This window comes from Pelophylax lessonae (assembly GCF_965119305.1).
Source record: "Pelophylax lessonae genome assembly, chromosome: 3".
Classification (NCBI taxonomy): domain Eukaryota; kingdom Metazoa; phylum Chordata; class Amphibia; order Anura; family Ranidae; genus Pelophylax; species Pelophylax lessonae.
In genome coordinates, this window is record NC_138770.1 from 656340505 (window position 1) to 656361907 (window position 21403).

Sequence of the window (21403 nt, forward strand, 5' to 3'; positions counted from 1 at the left end):
AAAGGGCAGGCAGCATCTAGGTCAACGATCTCCGAATGGATTCACCAGGTCATTATCCAGGCGAATGGTTTAAAAGGGAAGGCCCCACCCTTTCGGGTAAAGGCACACTCTACCAGAAGAGTATGTGCTTCATGGGTGGTTCACCATCAAGCTTCTATGGCTCAGATTTGCAGGGCCACTGCTTGGTCTTCAGTACATACATTCACTAGATTTTATCAGGTGGATTTTAGTCACAGAGGATTCTGTGTTTGGCCGCAGTGTGCTGCAGGCAGCTATGTAAATCCTTTCAGTCCGATGGTGGTAGTAATAATCAGTGTCCCCCCTCCCCTCAAGTGCATTGCTTTTGGATGTCCCAGATAGTAATTATTATGGCTGTTCTGTGTCCCGTGATGTACAATAAAGAAAATTGGATTTTTCTTACATCTTACCTGTAAAATCAGTTTCTTGAGGTACATCATGGGACACAGAGGTCCCTCCCCTCTTATCTGGGAAGTTTATTGAATGCTACAAAAGTGAGGTACTTCCTGTATGGGAGGGGTTATAAAGAGGAGGACTTCCTGTCTTTTTAGTTGCCAGTGTCTATTCACCTATAGGTGGCGTATAACCCAGATAAAAATTATTAAGGCTGCTCTGTGTCCCGTGATGTACTCCAAGAAATGGATTTTACAGGTAAAATGTAGGAAAAATCCAATTATTTTAGGTCAAGGGACAGCCTGAGCGATGTTCATTAAACTGATTTTGCTAGATTGGGCTGTACATTGCATCCTCCAGTAAATTACTTATGTATAATAGATGGTGTTCACGCAGAGCGTACTATTTTATTTATTATTCAGTGAACTTGGTGTATACCTACACTGAGCTCTCACGCTCTATAGGCATAAGTAAGATTTTCCAGCAAATCTTCAGACGTGATAATCCTAATCACATGGGTAAAAGTTTTCTATATCCTCTCTTAGAACATGTGTTTTAAATATTTATAATTTGAACGAAAAAGAAAAACGTGCCTTTTTCCAGGATAGAGCGGATTGATTTTTTTGAAAGGATGAGCTATGAATAAAATAAGAGCCGTGGTGTTTTGGGTCTGTAAGTAATAGACTAGTGCTCCTTGCTACAACATATCATGAAGTGAACCTGTCAACTTTTGTAAGCTTTAAAACAAATTCTAGGTTTACGGTTGTGTCTCTGCGATTTCATGCATTATTTGGTGTGTTTTTTGTATCCCTTCTTCATGCTTTTGTCATGCGTTTTCATGCATGTTAATGAGTTTTTCATATGCTCCCATTGAAGTTTGTAAGTGCCTGCGCTTTTTTTCAAATCCCACAGAAGTGTATCGCATGGGCCCCATTAACAATAATTCCTCTTGTTATGCGTTGTCACAAGACTGCCAGGGGGTGACACATTGCATAGGTGTGAATGGGGACTTTTTAGAGCAGGTGTCATGCGGAGCCAACTACTACCTTTAAAGATAAATTCCAGGTATCACAATTTTCGTCGTTCCTCTTTTTTGGTCTGATTAGGCTTCCCAGGTGTCATACTTGTATGCAAGCAGCAACATTAAATTCTGCAAACTACTTCTTTCCTTTACAGACAATGTTCGAAGCTGCTTTATGCATTATTTACAACTTTTTGGGACCTATCCCCATCTGGGATGTGTAGTGTGCCTTAGCTTTCCACTAGCTTTCCACTAGCTATGCTTCCACAGCTCCTCCTCAGCTATCCTCTACTTTCAGCACCATCTTGAACCATGAGCTGACTTGTAAGTCATCAGGGGTGGATATATGTCCCCCCCTCCCCTTCCTATTTCTGGGCAAATTATGAGATCTTTAAGACATTCATACATACAGTATCTCACAATAGTGAGTACACCCCTCATATTTTTGTAAATATTTTATTATATCTTTTCATGTGACAACACTGAAGAAATGACTGTTTGCTACAATGTGAAGTAGTGAGTGCACAGCTTGTATAACAGTGTAAATTTGCTATCCCTTCAAAATGACTCAACAAACAGCCATTAATGTCTAAACCGCTGGCAACAAAAGTGAGTACACCCCTAAGTAAAAATGTCAGAATTGGGCCCAATTAGTCATTTTCCCTCCCTGGTGTCATGTGACTCAGTAGGGAATGTGACTCACTCTCTCATACTGGTCACTGGAAGTTCAACATGGCACCTCATGGCAAAGAACTCTCTAAAGAGCTGAAAAAAAATTGTTTCTCTACATAAAGATGGCTTAGGCTATAAGAAGATTGCCAAGGCCCTGAAACTGAGCTGCAGCTTGGTGGCCAAGACCATACAGTGGTTTAACAGGACAGGTTCCACTCGGAACAGGCCTCACCATGGTCGACCAAAGAAGCTGAGTGCACGTGCTCAACATCATATTCTGAGGTTGTCTTTGGGAAGTAAACGTATGAGTCCTGCCAGCATTGCTGCAGAGGTTGAAGGGGTGGGAGGTCAGCCTGTCAGTGCTCAGACCATACCCCGCACACTGCATCTAACTGGTCTGCATGGCTGTCGTCCCAGAAGGAAGCCTCTTCTAAAGATGTTGTACAAGAAAGCCCGCCAACAGTTTGCTGAAGACAAGCAGACTAAGGACATGGATTCCTGGAACCATGCCCTGTGGTCTGATGAGACCAAGATAAACTTATTTGGTTCAGATGGTGTCCAACGTGTGTGGCGGCAACCAGGTGAGGAGTACAAAGACAAGTGTGTCTTGCCTACAGTCAAGCATGGTGGTGGGAGTGTCATGGTCTGGGGCTGCATGAGTGCTGCAAGCACTGGGGAGGTACAGTTCATTGAGGGAACCATGAATGTCAACATGTACTGGGACATACTGAAGCAGAGCATGATTCCCTCCCTTCGGAGACTGGGCCGCAGGGCAGTATTCCAACATGGTAATGACCCCAACACACCTCCAAGACAACCACTGCCTTGCTAAAGAAGCTGAGGGTAAAGATGATGAACTTGCCAAACATGTCTCCAGACCTAAACCCTATTAAGCATCTGTGGGGCATCCTCAAATGGAAAATGGAGGAGCGCAAGGTCTCTAACATCCACCAGCTCCGTGATGTCATCATGGAGGCATGGAAGAGAACTCCAGTGACAATATGTGAAGCTCTGGTGAACTCCATGCCCAAGAGGGTTAAGGCAGTGCTGGAAAATAATGGTGACCACACAAAAGATTGACACTTTGGTCCCAATTTGGACTTTTTCACTTAGGGGTGTATTCACTTTTGTTGCCAGCGGTTTAGACATTATTGGCTGTGTGTTGAGTTATTTTGAGGGGACAGAAAATTTACAATATTTTACAAGCTGTACACTCACTACTTTACATTGTACCAAAGTGTAATTTCTTCAGTGTTGTCGCATAAAAAGATATAATAAAATATTTACAAAAATATGAGGGGTGTACTCACTTTTGTGAGATAATGTATATTGTTTTGCCGATTTATGTCCTGCATCTGCTCCTGAGGAAGTACGTTTTGCGCACGAAACGTGTTGAGCTTTTACTGGATGCAGCCACATCATCATGCATTTACATCATGATCCAATAATACATTTTGCATTTGTTTGTAATTATGTATTTTAATATATCTGATGCCATGACATGTATATCAGCTCATATTAATAATGAACATGTTTCACTTCTTTGATGTGCTATGTCGTACTTTGTCATCCATGTATCAATAATAAATAGGCCATTGTACAACATTGTTTTATCAGCTGTATGCCACTTGCCTCATTCAAAGTCCCAACCTCTTCCTTTTTTATCCATATATAGGGATGGTGACGCATGATCTGGTTGTATCAAGTGTTTCATTTAAAGTCCCAAAACCCCCTTTTGTACCTTCTGAAACAAAGGGCCTCAGCCTCTCCAACGTGGAAGCTACCCCCTCCTATCTGAAACTAAGCCTCACCCACCAGATACCCCAATGTCGAGTGATGGTGCCTCAGTGATGTTTTCATTGTATAGTGAGATGATCGAAGACAGAGATTGGGGGGGTGGCTGACCTCCTAAATTGTAGAAGTGGAAGGCTTAAGTGACAAAGCGGGCCTTGAATTATATGTATGTGACCAGAGGCTGCGGCCTTTGCACAGTGAAAGGTCCAGTAAATTTGTACTTGAGTATTTACAAAACTTCCTAAACAGCAAAAGCAATTCAGCAATTGCTTGTACTTATTGATTGAAGTTGCTGATTAGGCTGCTCACACATTCAGTACTTCTATTTTGTCCACATGGACTTTCAAACGACCGAATTACAAATGTACCCAAGATTACACAAAATTGCTTGTCATTATCCTTGTCTGGAAGCATCCACTTTTTGAGTTTCTTACTGTTTAACCCACCCTAATTTTAGAAAAGCAACTTTAATTTTTCATTATCATCTACCTATTCTTTCAGGAGCTAAATTCCGCAAATATGTCGGACATTCTGCCCACGTCACCAATGTTCGCTGGTCACATGACTTCCAATGGGTTCTCAGCACGGGCGGAGCTGACCATTCTGTTTTCCAATGGAGATTTATTCCTGAAGGGATAGCCAATGGCATAATTGAAACCGCACCGCAAGGTAAGGTCGATATTGGGCTGTTTGTTCTTAAGGAGCAAAGAGACACTGGAGGACTGTTTACATATAAAGCAATATTAAACCCAAAAGCAAACATTTATTATATTGCAGCTTACCAGTTCTTAAATGTGATGGCAGTATTCGTTTTCTTTTTTATGCTTTCTTTCTTCTATTTTCATCTGGTGATCCAGACAGTAAATCAGTTGTTTTTCAAAAAAACCCAAGCTATCCAGCAGAATGTATTAGTTACAGGGATGAGACAAACCATTTAACACTTGCAGGGGTGTTTACAATGATCAGCTTTTATTTAATTATGTAAAATCTTTATGCCAAAAGGGAAAAAAAAAGGAAAAAAACTGTTGCTGTAAGTCTTATAAAGGGTCAGATGGAGTTTGGCTTCAATTTGTTAGTGTGTGTACTCCTGCTAGTTCATCTCATACTCCCCTCTCCCCCAGAGTGACAATGTTGCTGTCCAAAGGTGCCCCCTGCGTTCCTTTATCCAGAGTGGGGGCACTCCAATACAAGTGGTATGTTACTGGCTAGATCACAAGGGGAAAACAAAGGGAAAAAGCCTAAAGCCTCGTACACACGCAACGATTATCGGCCGACCGATCGGCCGACTTTTGTCCAGTGTTGTTGTGTTGGTTGAAATGTGCTCTAGACTGCACACAAATTTTCTCGGCCAACAAAAACCAACTTCAGAAGTGATGTCATGTGATGGTTTACTTTCCGTGTGTTTTTTCTTCTCTGAGCATGCCCAGTTTTGCTCATCAGATTTTTGTCTGCTGAAATCTGTACTGACTGACGGAAAATCGGCCGTTCTGTTGACGGCCAACAAAAATTTTATAGCCTGCACACCAGATTTTGTTTGGCCGAAGAGTCGGTTGTCGGAAGCATCATACTAACAAGCCAACAATCGGCCGATCGGACGTTGGCCGAAACTTCACGGCCAACAATCGTTGCGTGTGTACGAGGCATTAGAAAAGAAAATGAAGGTCGTCCAAATAGTGGGGGAGTCGTGTGTGTATGAGAAGACTCTGGCCTTGCAGGCTTTCACAACACGACAATTTCACTCCAGGTGGTCCATTTGGACTACATATGTAGGGAATCATGGTCCCCAATGACTTCCAATAAATGTTTGACAATATTGTTGTGCTTGCTGGGGTCCCGGGGAGATGGAGAGGGAGTGGCGTTTGAAGGGAGGACGCAGTATGTTCCCTTGTGGGGCGTCCTCTCCCAGTGGCGTTGACCACTCTGGAGGTTGCAAATGACAGATGTATGTCCCCTCTCCTCCTTCCCTGGACACACAGGTCCACACGGTTTAAATGTGCTGTTGATCAGGATGTGAAAGTTTATCTTACATTGTGGGTCCTTACAATAACTTTGATACTAACGTTGACTATATGCATTTCTCTTTGTACTTCACTGTACATCAATTGCATTGCAATTATGGTTTTCATATGTTTATGTATGTTGTTTATTTTCTTTGAAAAACTCAATAAAAAAAATATTTTCGAAAAAAAGAAAAGAAAATGAATGCAGCTACCACATCTAATGATTAGTAAGCTGCAATATATTAAATTTTTGGTTTCGGGTTTAATACCGCTTTAAATTATTGAAGTGTCCATGTTGAAAAAAGGTTATATATATATATATAAAATATATATAAAACATATTTCACATTTTTCCTGATTTTGGAGCTGTTTTCTATTGGTGGGAATGAGCTTTAGAGATGTGGCCCACAGAAGTATCTGGGTGCTGTCTGTCCTTTTCATACCTACAAAGTAATGACAGCTGAAATCATGGATTGTTGCTGTGAGCAGCACCTCCACTTTTATCTCTTTTCTTCTTCTTGTATGTGTATGTGTGTGTTTTGGTATTCGGGATATTGCTGTAACAGTGATACATTGTGTGGGTGGAAGACATGCAATCAAAAATGACAGATTCTTTCTCTAAAAGCTTTTATCTGGGGTGGTGAGATTGAAAGTGCCAATCTCCAAGTGCCGGATATGGAAAAAAATCTGGATCTTGTTCTACTGAGATACAGTGTTGATGCTATCAAAACCGTGTTACTAATAAGGATTCAAAAAAGAGCAGATAACTTCAGTTTTGGTATATAGTAAAAAAAGGAGTAGGAATCTGCAACAAAGTTTGATAAAAATCCTTGCAATGTACACAGATTACCCAGAGGGGGGTCTTTTTTTTTTTCTTTTTCCTATATGGTCATCCCAAGGAACAGGTCCTTTTATGTATTTTTGTTTTTGAAACAGTAGCTATGGCCCTAGAAATTTCAGGACACAAAATTTCAGCACATATAACTTTTTATATATAGAGTGAGGGGAAAAAAGTATTTGATCCCCTGCTGATTTTGTACGTTGACAAAGAAATGATCAGTCTATAGATTTAATGGTAGGTTTATTTAACGAGAGAATAACAACAAAAATATCCAGAAAAACGCATTTCAAAAACGTTTTAAAAAATGATTTGCATTTTAATGAGTGAAGTTAGTATTTGTACCCTTCGCAAAACATGACTTAGTACTTGGTGGCAAAACCCTTGTTGGCAATCACAGAGGTTAGACGTTTCTTGTAGTTGGCCACCAGGTTTGCACACATCTCAGGAGGGATTTTGTCCCACTCCTCTTTGCAGATCCTCTCCAAGTAATTAAAGTTTCAAGGCTGACGCTTGGTAACTCGAACCTTCAGTTCCCTCCACATATTTCTATAGGATTAAGGTCTGGAGACTGGCTAGGCCACTCCAGGACCTTAATGTGCTTCTTCTTTATTTCCACTCTTTTGTTGCCTTGGCTGTGTGTTTTGAGTCATTGTCATTGTTGAATAACCATCCACGACCCATTTTCAGTGCCCTGGCTGAGGAAAGGAGGTTCTCACCCAAGATTTGATGGTACATGGCCCCATTCATCGTCCCTTTGATACGGTGAAGTTGTCCTGTCCCCTTAGCAGAAAAACTCCCCCAAAGCATAATGTTTCCATTTCCGTATTTGACGGTGGGGATGGTGTTCTTGGGGTTGTAGGCCGCAATCCTCCTCTAAACATGGCAAATTGAGTTGATGCCAAAGAGCTTGATTTTGGTCTCATCTGCCCACAACACTTTCACCCAGTTCTTCTCTGAATCATTCAGATGTTCATTAGCAAACTTCAGAGGGGCCTGTACATGTGCTTTCTTGAGCAGGGGGACCTTGCAGGTTCTGCAGGATTTCAGTCCTTCACAGTGTAGTGTGTTACAAATTGTTTTCTTGGTGACTATGGTCACAACTGCCTTGAGATCATTAACAAGATTTGCCCGTTTAGTTCTGGGTTGATTCCTCACCGTTCTCGTGATCATTGAAACTCCACAAGACCTTGCATGGAGCTCCAGACCGAGGGAGATTGACAGTTATTTGTGTTTCTTCCATTTGCGAATGATCACACCAACTGTTGTGACCCTCTTACCAAGGTCTTGTAGCCCATTCCAGCCTTGTGTGGTCTACAATCTTGTCCCTGACATCCTTGGACAACTCTTTGGTCTTGGCCATGGTGGAGAGCTTGGAATCTGATTAATTGATTGCTTCTGTGGACAGGTGTCTTTTATACAGGTATTAGGCTGAGATTTAAGAGAGCGTTCCTAATCTCAGCTTGTTACCTATATAGAGAGCCAGAAATTTTGCTGATTGATAGGGGATCAAATACTTATTTCACTCATTAAAATGCAAATCGATTATATTTTTTTAAATGCGTTTTTCTGAATATTTTTGTTGTTATTCTGTCTCTCACTGTTAAAATAAACCTTCCATTAAAATTATAGACTGATCATTGCTTTGTCAGTGGGCAAACATACAAAATCAGCAGGGGATCAAATACTTTTTTCCTCGCTGTACACTTATCACACCAAAATCAAATTTGATAAACCTGAAAAAACAAATAGTCATTTAGGCCCTTTTCACATGGATGGACCGATCTAAAAGAAATTACATACTATGCCATTCCTGATGAAAATTCTCAGTACTTATCATTTTATTTATATTCATTTATTTAAATTGATATTTGTGCAACCAGTATGCTCATTTGTAGTTTGGTTTTAATTTTTTATTGCCAACTACTCCTTTATCATGGTTAGGGGTCAAGCTCAGAGACCAGTAGCTATAGCAGTAGTGAAACTCCCACCAACCAACTGGATAAGTACATAAGTAGGTCTACCTGGCAGATGACTTGAGCTCACCCGAGGTGCGGGGTCTAAGCACCTCGGTTGGGATTGGGATCAAGCGGAAGCATAGTCAAGAAACAAACCAAAGGTCAGTAACAAGTGGTAGTGAAGAGACGGACGCCAGCAGGAGAGACAAGAGGAAGACATTGGCTGGAGAAGAGCACAATAATTTGGCCAACAGAAAGTGCAGAGACATGGCTTAAATAGGAAGTTCTCAGGTGGTTCAGCAAGAAGATCAACTGCCGGATACAACGGAGGTCATGGGTTCAGATCCCAGTTCAGACACCCTTGGTACAAAGTTCACACTGGCACACATTTTTTGATTGCTGGGTTTTTGAAGACATGGGTGTAAGGAAACTGTACAGATAATGATCTCTTCTTAACTCTGCCCCAGTTGGTAGTGTCAGGCCATAACACATGAACACTATGTAGTCTTTCTTCAGTCAGCATGCTAAGTTCCAGACTAATTTTTCTCAGTCCCTACCACATGAAAACCTTTTTACAGAATTTAGAAGTTCATGTTGAAATTTGAAGTCTGAGGTTTCAGTCAGACAAAGTCAGCCAGGAAGCAGACTGCTACTACTGTGCTTTCGAAAAAGATTTAGACCTCATTCACATGAGCATACACCCGTGCGAAGGGCCGTGCTTGGCCGCATGGGATGCACAGATGTTCCGTGCATCTGCCTTTCATGTCAATTGGGACACAGCAACTGCACGGACAGAGCCACTACTGCCAATCTGACATCCGTGTAGATGAGGGGGCATGTCCCCAATCTCACACTGTCTATGTTTAGGGACAGGCACCCTCGCATGCACCCACACCCACATGCATGTCTATTTTGGGAGCAGCATCTGTGTCTGTGCAGCCACTGTGTCCCAATTGACATCAATAGGAATGCCTACACACAGATCATCTGTGTAGCCAAACACGCCCTCTGCATGGGTGTGCGCTTAAGTTTGCCCATAGGAATGAGGCCTAAATTCCAGAAGGCTCTTGATATTTTTTCTCTTGTATTAAAAAACAAAGATTGTGCAGATATATGAAAGGAACAGAGAGCAAAAACATGTATAAAACATATTTTTAAAAATCTATAAACTTTGAAAAAAAACAAACAAAATAAACTTGACCCTTAACCGTTAAAGTTTCCCTTTAAGCCCCATTAATAATAATTCCACCTTGAATTCTTGTATTACAGTGTTTTCACAACACCTATAATCAAAATGAAATGCAGAGTGTTGGGTTACAATAAATAAATTAAATTAATATATTTACTGTGTTGACAAGGTCTAAAGATAGCGAAGGAGCCAGTAAATGAAACAGAGTTAATGAAAGGCATGACATATGGACGGCAACTCATAAATGATATATTTAGAATATGACTAAAAGGGCCTTGCTGTTGTCCTTCGAGGGTCAGCTGCTGTTCTTCATTGAGTTGCATCCAATTAAATGAATAAGTAATAATGTTTATATGTGATTCCTCTTATAAGCATTACAGTTACATTTTTATGTTGTTTGCTTCTAAAAATATTAATAAAGTATAGTTTTATTATTTGATTCTTATCTGACAAATCTAGTATTGCATAAAATTGGGGCAATAAAAATTTGTAAATATTACCTATGTTGTTCTGTTTTGCCTGTATAATAATACTTGAAAAGACTTTAAATGATGTTGGATTTATGCTTCCTGTCAGTCAGCAGGCTACAACTATGTACAACCCAAATTCCCAAAAAGTTGGGACGCTGTGCAAAACCTACATAAAAATGGAATTAATTGATTTGCAAATCTCATAAACCCACATTTTATTCATAATGGAAAATAGAAAAAACATAAACTGTTTAAACTGAGAAAATTGACCATTTTAAAGAAAAAAAATGAGGTTATTTTGAAACTGATGGCAGCAACACATCTCAGAAAAAGTTGGGACAGGGTAACAAAAAGCTGGCAGTGTAAGTGGTACTAACAAGGAAGAGCTGCAAGAACATTTTGCAACTAATTATTTGGCAACAGATCAGTAACATAATTGGGTATATAAAGAGCATCTTAAAGAGTCAGAGTGTCTCAGAAGTAAAGATGGGCAGAGGTTCACCAGTCTGTAAAAAGCCGTGTCTAAAAATTGCTGAACAATTTCAAAAAAATGTTCCTAAATGTAAAATTGCAAAGACTTTAAATATATTATCATCTACAGTACAAAATATCAAGATTCAGAGAATCTCGAGAAATCTGTGCGCAAGAGAGAAGGCCAAAACATAATAATAGGATGCCCGTGATTGTCGGGCCTCCAGACGGCAATGCATTAAACATGCGTGTTCTATAACGGACATCAATGCATGGGCTCAGGATCACGTCCATAAATCACTGTCTGTGAACACAATTTGCCATGCCATCCTAAGATTCAAGATAAAGCTCTATCATGCAAAGACGAGGGCTTATCTTAACATGATCCAGAAACACCACTGTCTTCTCTGGGCCAAAGCTCATTCAAAATGGTCTGTTGCAAAGTGGAAAACTGTTCTGTGGTCTGAAGAATTGAAATTTGACATTCATTTTGGTATCCATGGGTGCCAAGTCTTCCGGACTAAAGAGGAGACGGACCTTCTAGCTTGTTTTTAGCATTCAGGTCAAAAGCCTGCATCTCTGATCATATAGGGTTACGTTAATATGTATGGAATGGGCAGTTTGTACATCTGGAAAGGCACCATCAATGCTGAAGTATATATCCAGGTTTTAGAGCAGCATATGCTCCCATCCAGATGTCCAGATGACATCTTTGTCAGGTAAGGCCTTGCATATTTCAGCAGGACAATGCTAAACCTAAACCTTTGGCAAGAGCATGGCTTTCTAGTAGAACAGTATGGGTGCTTAACTAGTTTTCCTGCAGTCCAGACCTTTCACCAATTGAAAGTATTTGACGCATCTTGAAACAAAAAATATGACAAAGAAGACGCAGGACCGTTGAGCAGTTGGAATCAAATATCAGGCAAGAATGGGCAAAACATTCCTTTCCCAAAACTCCAGCAACTCCTCATTTCCAAGACATTTACAGTGTTGTTAAAAGAAGAAGGCATGCTACACTGTGGTACTCATGGCCTTGTCCCAACGTTTTTGAAAAGTGTTGCTGCTATCAATTTCAAAATGACCTAATCTTTTTCCTAAAATGGTACATTTTCTCAGTTTAAACATTGATGTTTTCTGTTGTGAAAAAAATACAAATTATGAGATTTGCAAATAATTGCATTTTGTTTTTATGTGGATTTTACTAAGCGTCCCAACTTTATTCGAATTAAGGTTGTACTCATGGTCGTGGATTGTTTGCATAAGTATTGCTTTCATCCTTCTGTGTGGAAGTGTTCTTACGACCTGAACTTTTACCTTCATGATACACAGAAATACATTTTATTTGTCAGGACACTTTAAGGTGTATTTATAAAAGAAAAAAAAAAGTTCTATAGCTATTTGTCTAGCAAAACTGCATGTTTATTCTTTATGTGTGAATGGGGCAAAATTGTATGTTCTCAGTCTATTTCCTCTACAGGTCGAAAAAAAAAAAAAAATTAGAATTTTGGCCACTAAGTTATTGTAAAAACGTATTTCCTATAACTCCTAGCTCCATCAAGTGGTGACATTGTGGCATTTTCCCCAATCACTGTTTTAGTTTTGAGTAGCATTCATTTTTTTTGCCCCATTCTCACAGAACGAATGTCCTGGCAGTTTCACTGGATGAATAGCTATGCTTTTTTTTTTTTTTTTTTAATAAATACACCCCTTTATGTCCAGAGTCTTCAACACTTGTTCAGGATTGCCAACAGAGAATGAGATCAAATCATGAAATGCATCCCAACACTGGTGAAATCCACTTATGCCAAGAAGCTACAAAGCCCCACCTACTTCTTTTCCTAATCATGGCCTGGCAGGTGCAGGAAACAGCCCCACCTTGGTGTATCTGTACGACGGAGAAGGAACAAGCGTTGCTGCTGATCACTATGAAGAGTGGCAGTCAGGGGAGTTGCTAGGTAGGAAAAAGACCAGGGGCTTGAGCCCGAAGGTAAATCCAATCCCACGACGCCCCCTTCTGACATCAGAAGGGGGTGTGAAGATCAGCATCAGGGAACTTTGCCCGATGCGGGATTAAAGGTTGGTGTATCCCCAATTAGAGAATTTTGATGGGGCAACACCTCTGGACCCCTTTCACATTACACAGCCCCCCCCCACACCTCTGGACCCCTTTCACATTACACAGCCCCCCCCCCCACACCTCTGGACCAATTTACAGCCCTCACACATCTGGAACCCTTTACATTACACAGCCCCCCTCCCAAACCCCTGGACCCCTTTACATTACACAACCATCTCCCCCACATCTCTGGACCTCTTTTGCATTACACAGCCCCCCCCCCACACCTCTGGAACGCTTTTGAATTACACAGCCCCCCCCCCCCCCACACACACACACACCTCTGGACTCCTTTTGAATCACACAGCCCCCCACACACCCCTCTGGATCTCTTTTGCATTACACAGCCCCTCACCCCTCTGGACTTCTTTTGCATTACACAGCCCCCCCCCCCCCAAAGCTCTGCCCCTTCCTACCAGGCATGCAGAGGGGGAGACACAGGAAAGTGGAGCAGGAAGCAGGACAGAGGCAGAACTGGGGAGAGAAACACCAGCACTGAATAGACCGCGGGAGTTGCCGGAGTTAAATTTCCAAGTTACCCAGCAGGTGATTAGTTGCTAGCTGATCCTAGCATCCAATCACCTGCTGGGTAACTTGGAAAGTTACCTCCGGCAGCTCCTGCTCTCTATTCAGCGTTGGTGTGCAAACTGCATAATATACGGTAGCCCCATACCTCCCAACTTTTGAACTTCAGAATGTGGGACACTTGAGAGAGAAAGTGGCCAAATGCTTAGAGAACACGCTTCCTTGTACTTATAAAAAAATCTTTGATTGCTGTGCCACAAGCTGGGGTCTCAAGGACACAAACCCCAGTACAATCATTAAAAAAAGAATAAAAAGCTTCCATTACAAATGGTTTTGCACAAACTGTGGAAGAGTGCATTACCCTAAATGTGGAAGGATTTGTGCATTTTGTACAGAGTGTAAGGTTGAGGAATGCATTGTACAGAGTGCAAGGTTTAGAAATGAGTTAAACTGCACCAAAGACACCAATTAGTTAAATATAGCACACTTATCTTAAAATCTTAATTAGCAGCATACAGGAGCCAAGGGAACAATGGCGGCATCAGATGGAACATAAATGAGTGCAGCCTGTAGCAGGACATGCAGTAGTGTAACATCTATCCAGCACAGCAAGGGACTGGTGGGCAAGTGGGGGACAGCCACAATGAGAGTGATTGGAGCTGTCAAATTGTAGCCCTGATGTCAGGGGCAGGGATGCCGGGTTGTGTGCACATACAGTAGTTACAATTTGTCCCACCCCTGCCACCTTCCTCCCCGGCCAGCGGCTGTTTGTCTGTGCACTGGACAAAGGGGGGGAGCCCCGCATATCGGCCCGCCCACGCCCGACATCAGTGCTTCATTTTGACAGCTCCAATCACTATCACTGCGGCTTTCCCCAGCTTGACCACCAATCACTGGATGTGCTGGGTAGATGTTACACTGCTACGGTATGTAGCCCTTGGTTCCCGGACAACCCCAGGCCTTGGGACTTGGGGCTAATCATTTTAAATAAGCAATACAAGACCCAGGGCTTTTTGGGGGCCCACTTGGGGCTATAGCCCTGGTCAGCCCCCCCTCCCGATGTCACTGGTGCCAGTTCCTGCATGTGCCTGTTAGTAGTATGTGCCCATTCTGTCTAAGATGAAGTATATCTCAGCTAGTGCTTCTATTTTTATAACTTGAACAACATACATTTGACAGATCGAGTTATCTTCCTTTAGTAAGCATATAGCTGCCAGTATCTGCATATTGTCTAGCTCAGCAACCTGGAAACATTTACAGTTGGCATATATCCAGGAGGTCGTTAGTGTAATTCTTTTACTTCTGTGCTGCATTGCATTCTTGTATTCTTGTTTCGAAATGTGACTTAGAATTCTTATAAGGTGTGACCATAAGGCAGGTACAACACCGGTGACACCTTAAAAGCATCATGGGCCTCTGGGCAAAGTAATGAACTGGGGCTCCTATCAGGGAGATGGAGCAAACAGTGGGTGTGGCTAAATTATGCTACATATCAGGCGTGACTGATTAGAAATGTTAGTCTGATTTTTTTTTTTTTTTTACAATTTTATAACTTTTTTTTTTACATTTTTCTTTTCTTTTTTAACTTTTTATTACATTTTAAATTAATAATTTTTTACATTTTTTTTCACAACTCTCTTTTGGTGAGATAGCTTGGGTATAAGCAGACCCCTGAAGTCTCACTTTTGAGGCAAAAAAAGGGACTGAGGAAACACTTTCTCCAGTTCCTTTCTGCATGAATGAACAGGAGACAGAGGCTCCTTTTCATTCATAAACTGAAGCGTAGTAAACACAGTTTACTATGCTTTAGTTATGAATGAACACAGTGAGTGATGAGTAGCGTGGGGGGCAGTCAGCGAGGGAAATATGATAATGATCAGTATGGCGGGTGGGGGAAATAACTTTAACCAATCTTTTGTAGCTCACTCTGCTTTCAGCTGCTGCAGGGCGAGCCACAAATGATCCATTCCAGTTATTCCTCCCACCTGCCGCACTGATTACCCGCTCTGTCCACACACGCATTGATTTCTTTCGCTAGGCTAGCGTAGATGGATGATGCAGTTATTATATTCTGTCTATTCTGTTAGAAAGCACAAACACTGACAGCAACTGATTGGATGCAGCTGCTGTTCAGCCGACAGTTTTTTTTTTGTCTGGCGCCTTCAATCTATATCAATTTTGTTGGGTCAGGTGGCACCGGTATGCTCACCCATAGATTGAATTTGGCTGATTCAGCAGGAAACACTCAAAATTAGATCCATGTATGGCCAGCTTAAAGGGTTTGTAAACCCTTAGGCCCCTTTCACACATACGGACCGTTCATTTCATCAGTTCAGTCACGTCAAAGTGGATGAAGAATTCATCAGTTTTTCATCTGTTTTCTTTCTTTCTTTTTTTTTTACATCCACTACCAATGCAAAAACGGATAGAAAACGGACCGTTTTGTCAGTTTACATCCATTTTTCGTCCGATCCGTTTTTTTAACGGAATAAAAATAGGGCTTTCATCCGTTCAAAGAAACGGAAATTGACGGAAGCGGATGAAAACGGATGTAATCGGATGATCATCCGTTGTCATCTGTTTTTACATAGGGATGCATTGATGTCTGTTTTTCATCCGTCAACGGATGGATGAAAAACGGACCGTATATGTGAAAGGGGCCTTACATATACCCATTGAAGTGACTGGACTCTGGTGATACACAGAGATTAAAAATATCCTCCTACATATGTTGAGGCCATCTCCCGGGATTGCTCAGTGTCGGCATAGACAGTCAGAAGTGACTCATGCAGAGAACACAGCAATGAGAAAGGAGACAGAAATCACACTAGGTGCTTTGGATTGAGGCAAGTACATACAATATAAGGATATGCTTTGTTCATTTTTCATGTCAGAGGTAGAACCGCACGATTCTGGATAAAATGAGAATCACAATTTTTTTTGCTTAGAATAAAGATCACGATTCTGAATAACTTTTTTTATTTTAACCACTTTACCACCGGAGGATTTTGCTGTCTTACGTCCAGGCCACTTTTTGCGATTCGGCACTGTGCGACTTTAACTGACAATTGCGCGGTCATGCAACGCCGTACCCAAATGAAATATATGTCCTTTTTTTCTTACAAACAGAGCTTTCTTTTGGTGGTATTTGATCCCCTGTGCGATTTTAACTTTTTGCGCTATAAACAAAAAAAGAGCGAAAATTTAGAAAAAATAACAATATTTTTCACATTTTTTTAATATGAAATTCCCCCCAAAAAAATGTAAAAATAAAATTTTTTTATCATTTTTGGCCAATTTGTTTTCTGCTACATATTTTTGGTAAAAAAAAATCGCAATAAGCGTATTTTGATTGGTTTGTGCAAAAGTTATTGCGTTTACTAACTAAGGGAAAGATTTCTGTCATTTTTGGTGTTTTTTTTTTTAACGAGTAATGGCGGCGATCTGCGTTTTTTTTTTTTTTTTGCGGGACTGCGACATTGTGGCGGACAGATCAGACCCTTGACTGACATTTTTGACACTTTTGGGGGTACCAGTGACATTACTACAGTAATCAGTGCTATAAATATGCGCTGTTACTGTAAAAATGACACTGGCAGGGAAGGGGTTAATTTTATTGGAGAGGGAGGGGTTAATGTATGCCCGGTGCTTACTGACATGTGTGGGGGGAGGTGACTGAGTGACACAGGGACAGATCGCATGTTCAGCTATGCTGAACCCTGCAATCTGACCCTGTCTGTCACTTAGGAGATCCGCCCGCTCTGTTTACACAAGCGGGCGGATCTCCACACTCGATTCCCCGACAATCGGGGAAGAGCGCCGGTGATCACTGCCGCTCCTCCCCTGGCCCGACTCCCGCTGTGACTGAATACAGTGGTAGCGAGCCTCCGGCGGCGCACACGCGCCACCCACAAAGGGAGGAGTCCAGCGACGTAGGTCTACGTCGCTGGACGATAACGAGCCACATTGCCGCAGTAGCAGCAATGTGAGCGGGGGTAAAGTGGTTAAAGATATAGAATTCCTGAACGTTAGGTTATCAAACAAGATGGCAATAAAATAGGACATAATACTCTTTGCTTCAATCAAATTGAAAGAAATGTAATGAAAAATAATGTAATGTGTAAAGAAAAGAAAAAATTGCCATTTGAGTTATTTTAGTTTTTTTTTTTTTTTTGTATGCATCGTATACTGGTTCATTATGAACTACCTTAGAATGAAGCCCCCGCAGCGCCGCCCGCTCAGCAGGGACACGGCCGACATGTTCGGATTGGCCGGCTAGTTTCATAATTCTACACATTACTTGTTTTGTGAACAAACTGCTGAATAAATGATTTTATATCCCTTTGTATAAATAAAAATTATATATATTTTTATCTTTATCTCCTGTGTATTGAGCTTAAAGTACAGAGAAAGTCCAAATCCTTTTTCCTCCCCCTCCCTTTTCCCCCTGGAAACTGCTTTGGGGAAACTGTCTCCATTCACAATTTTTGCAGATGAAATTAGAAGAAATAAAAAGCCTAAGAAAGAAAACGAATGCAGCCATCACGTATAAAAATTGGTAAGCTGCGATATAAGAAGTGTTTGCTTTTGGGTTTAATACTGCCTTAAAACAAATCCTCTAAAACTAGAAAAAAATAAATAAATGGCTGAACATAGGCTTTAAATTCTGAGGGATACTTTGAGATGCTTTTTGAAGAAATGAAAATCATGGGATGGTTGCTGGAATTTTTCAGTGTATTCTATAATGTCCACAATCTATGATGAACACTGCCAATGTTTGCATGTGCCTTCAGACTATAATAGTATTGAATATAAATTACATTGTCCATTTGTTATTCTCAGAGGGGATTATTGATTCCTGCAGTGAAGAATCGGATTCAGATCTATCTGATGTGCCCGAACTAGACTCAGACATTGAACAGGAGACTCAAATCAGTTATGAGCGCCAGGTAAGTAGTAAACTCAGACTGATGAATTTCCGATACCTTTTCTATATAAAAATATTATTCTCTTCTCCTTCCTAAGTATCAGACATTTTTTAAAGTGTGTGTGTCATTTTTTTAGGAAAGGGTTAAAATCCTTGTTAGTTTTTTTTTTTTTTGCTATATGTGTCCCATTGGGGGGCATTTTACCTTGTTATCCTGTACAAGAGACACAACAGGAAGTGAGAGGAAATCTGTACAGTGAGAGGGTATTTCCCCTCTTAGAAAGTTGTAACTGGTACAGGTATCTCCTTTGGATGATTTAAACTCCTCTCTTCTTCTGGTGACAACTGTGAGATATTAGATTTCCCATAATATTCTGGGTGGGCAGGGGGGACGGCTGCTCTGGGCACTGTGGTATCATTTGAGATGGGGGAGGAGCACCGTGAGTAGATGGGGAGTGGGGATTTGTGTTGGGAGGGGGAACTTTGGGGCGCAGCAGGGCATAAGAAGTGTATTTGGAGGAGACATTTTTTGGGGGGGGGGGGGATGTGCTAGAACAGGTGGAGTATTGTGCTGAAAAAATTTAGGGGCGATTTGTGCTAGTAGCGATGAATGGGGGGGGGGTATTTGTGCTAGGAGGGAGAATGGGGAGGGGTAGGATTTGTGCCAGGAGGGGCGGGGGACAGGGGATTTTTTTCAGTGAGTGAGGATTTGGAGTGGGGGGAGAGAGGTGGTGTACTCAGAGAGGAAATTTGAAGGGGGGGGGGGGCGTTTGTGCTGGGCGGACTTCAGCAGGGAAAGCAGATTTGTACTGGGAGGAGGGGGAATTTATTTATTTTTTTTGGGTAGGGGATAGCTGACACATAACGCTCATACATCTTGTGGGGGGGGGGGGGGGGTGCAGTTGGGCATGTTAGCCCTGGGATCTTGGTGACCTTGTCCCCTCACTGGTCACCCCTCACCTATGAATCTCATTTTCCACGGCCCACCTCTTCTTCCCCTGTCCACAGCTCACCTCTTCTTCCCCTGTCCACAGTTCACCTATGAACCCCACCATCCACCGCTTACCTCTTCTTCCCCTGTCCACAGCTCACCTATGATCCCCACCATCCACAGCTCACCTCTTCTTCCCCTGTCCACAGCTCACCTATGATCCCCACCATCCACCGCTCACCTCTTCTTCCCCCGTCTACAGCTCACCTTTGAACCCCACCATCCACAGCTCACCTCTTTTTTTCCCCGTTCACTGCTTACCTATGAACCCCATTTTCCACTGGTCACCTCTTCCCCAGTCCACAGCTCACCTATGAATCCCACTATCCATGGCTCACCTCTTTTTCCCCTGTCCACAGCAATCCTATGAACCCCACCATCCACAGCTCACCTCTTCTTCCCCTGTTCATAGCTCACAAATGAACCCGACCATCCACAGCTCACCTATTTTTCCCCCCGTCCACAGGTCACTTATGAAACGCACCATCCACAGCTCACCTCTTCTTCCCCCATCCACAGCTCAATTATGAACCCCATCATCCACAGTCCCCTTTCCAGGTTCACAGCTCGCCTCTTCTCCCACTGTCGACACCTCACCTTTACACCCCACCATCTACAGCTCACCTCTTCTCCCCCCATCCACAGCTCACCTCTTCTCCCCCCATCCACAGCTCACCTCTTCTCACCCCATCCACAGCTCACCTTTTCTTCCCCCATCAACAGCTCATCTTTGTACCCCTTGTCTACATCCCACCTCTGTGCTCCCACCATTCACAGCTCAACCTCCCAGTCCACAAATTACCTCTGCATGCCTAATCACAGCTTATCTTTTCACCCCATTATCCACAACGTATTTCCGTCCCCTTCAACATGTCACGTCTGCACCCTCAATTATAGCCTTCACCTCTGCAACCCCACATCTTTCACCTCTGCACCCCCAGATCTCCTACCTCTGCACCATCCCCCACCCCCCTCCCTCACAGCTCTCACTTTGCACTGCATTCCACCTTCCCAGTTTTCCCCTCTACACAAATCCCACCCTACAACATTGTGCTTGACTGTGCTGAAAACAACATTGTGCTGAAAAAAAAGCTCTGCGCACAGGGTGATTAGGGTATGCCCAGCCACATCCGGCACACCCTGGACACACACCTATAGTTTAGTCCTTTACAGGTTAAAGTAGTTGGGTTTGCACATTTTTTGGGGGGGGGGGGATTTACTTAAACTGGAACAGACTAATCTGGAGCAGCTGTGCATAGCAACCAATCAGCCTATACCTTCAGCTTGTTATTTATGATTTGAAAATGAATTGTATTATTATTATTATATAGGATTTATATAGCCCCGTCAGTTTACGCAGCGCTTTACAACTTGAGGGTAGACAGTACAAATATAATACACTTTAATACAGTAGGAATCCGAGGGCCCTGCTTGTTGGAGCTTACAATCTAAGAATTGTAGAAGCTGATTGGTTGTCGTGCACAGCTGCTCCAGATTCTGGCTATTCCAGTATTAGTAACTTCCCCCTCCAGAGCTGTGTAAACCCAACTGTGTGTATGTTATTTGCATTATGATAAATACACTTGTGGGTAAAGAAAATCATGTAATTCATTGAACTGCTACATTGCTTCAAATAACTACTATTAGAACACCCACAATTAATTTCCTAATAAGCATTTATAGACACTTCATAAATGTTTAATGCAAACACAGTCGTCTGAAGGACAAAAGGCTTAATGCTCCCAGAATAACAATGAGTGGCAATAATATTTTCTTCCCCTTGCCTGCTCAGCTTTCTTTGTATATTCTAAGCCCATATCTGTATTTTTGGCGTTATCTGATGGAAACATTCAGCATTTTAATTAGAGTAAAAGCTTAGTTATTCATTTTCTCTTCGCAGAACAGCCATTCATAACTGCAGTGGCAGCTCATTTATTGTATGCTTCTCTCAATTGACAGGAAGATTGTACAGAGCGTACTAATGGCTTCCACTGAGTGCACCCAGGAACCAATTTATCTT

At 42.0% G+C, this 21403-nt stretch overlaps 1 protein-coding gene across 6 annotated transcripts in view; it reads left to right on the forward strand.

The window, feature by feature from the left end:
- Positions 1-21403, forward strand: part of EML6 (EMAP like 6) — a 321021-nt gene that overhangs the window by 151452 nt on the left and 148166 nt on the right. For all 6 annotated transcript variants that reach the window (XM_082249282.1, XM_082249283.1, XM_082249284.1 and 3 more), the window contains exons 11-12: positions 4400-4567; positions 18308-18414. In XM_082249282.1, the coding sequence (XP_082105408.1) occupies positions 4400-4567; positions 18308-18414 (275 nt within the window). The remainder of the gene's footprint in view (positions 1-4399; positions 4568-18307; positions 18415-21403) is intronic.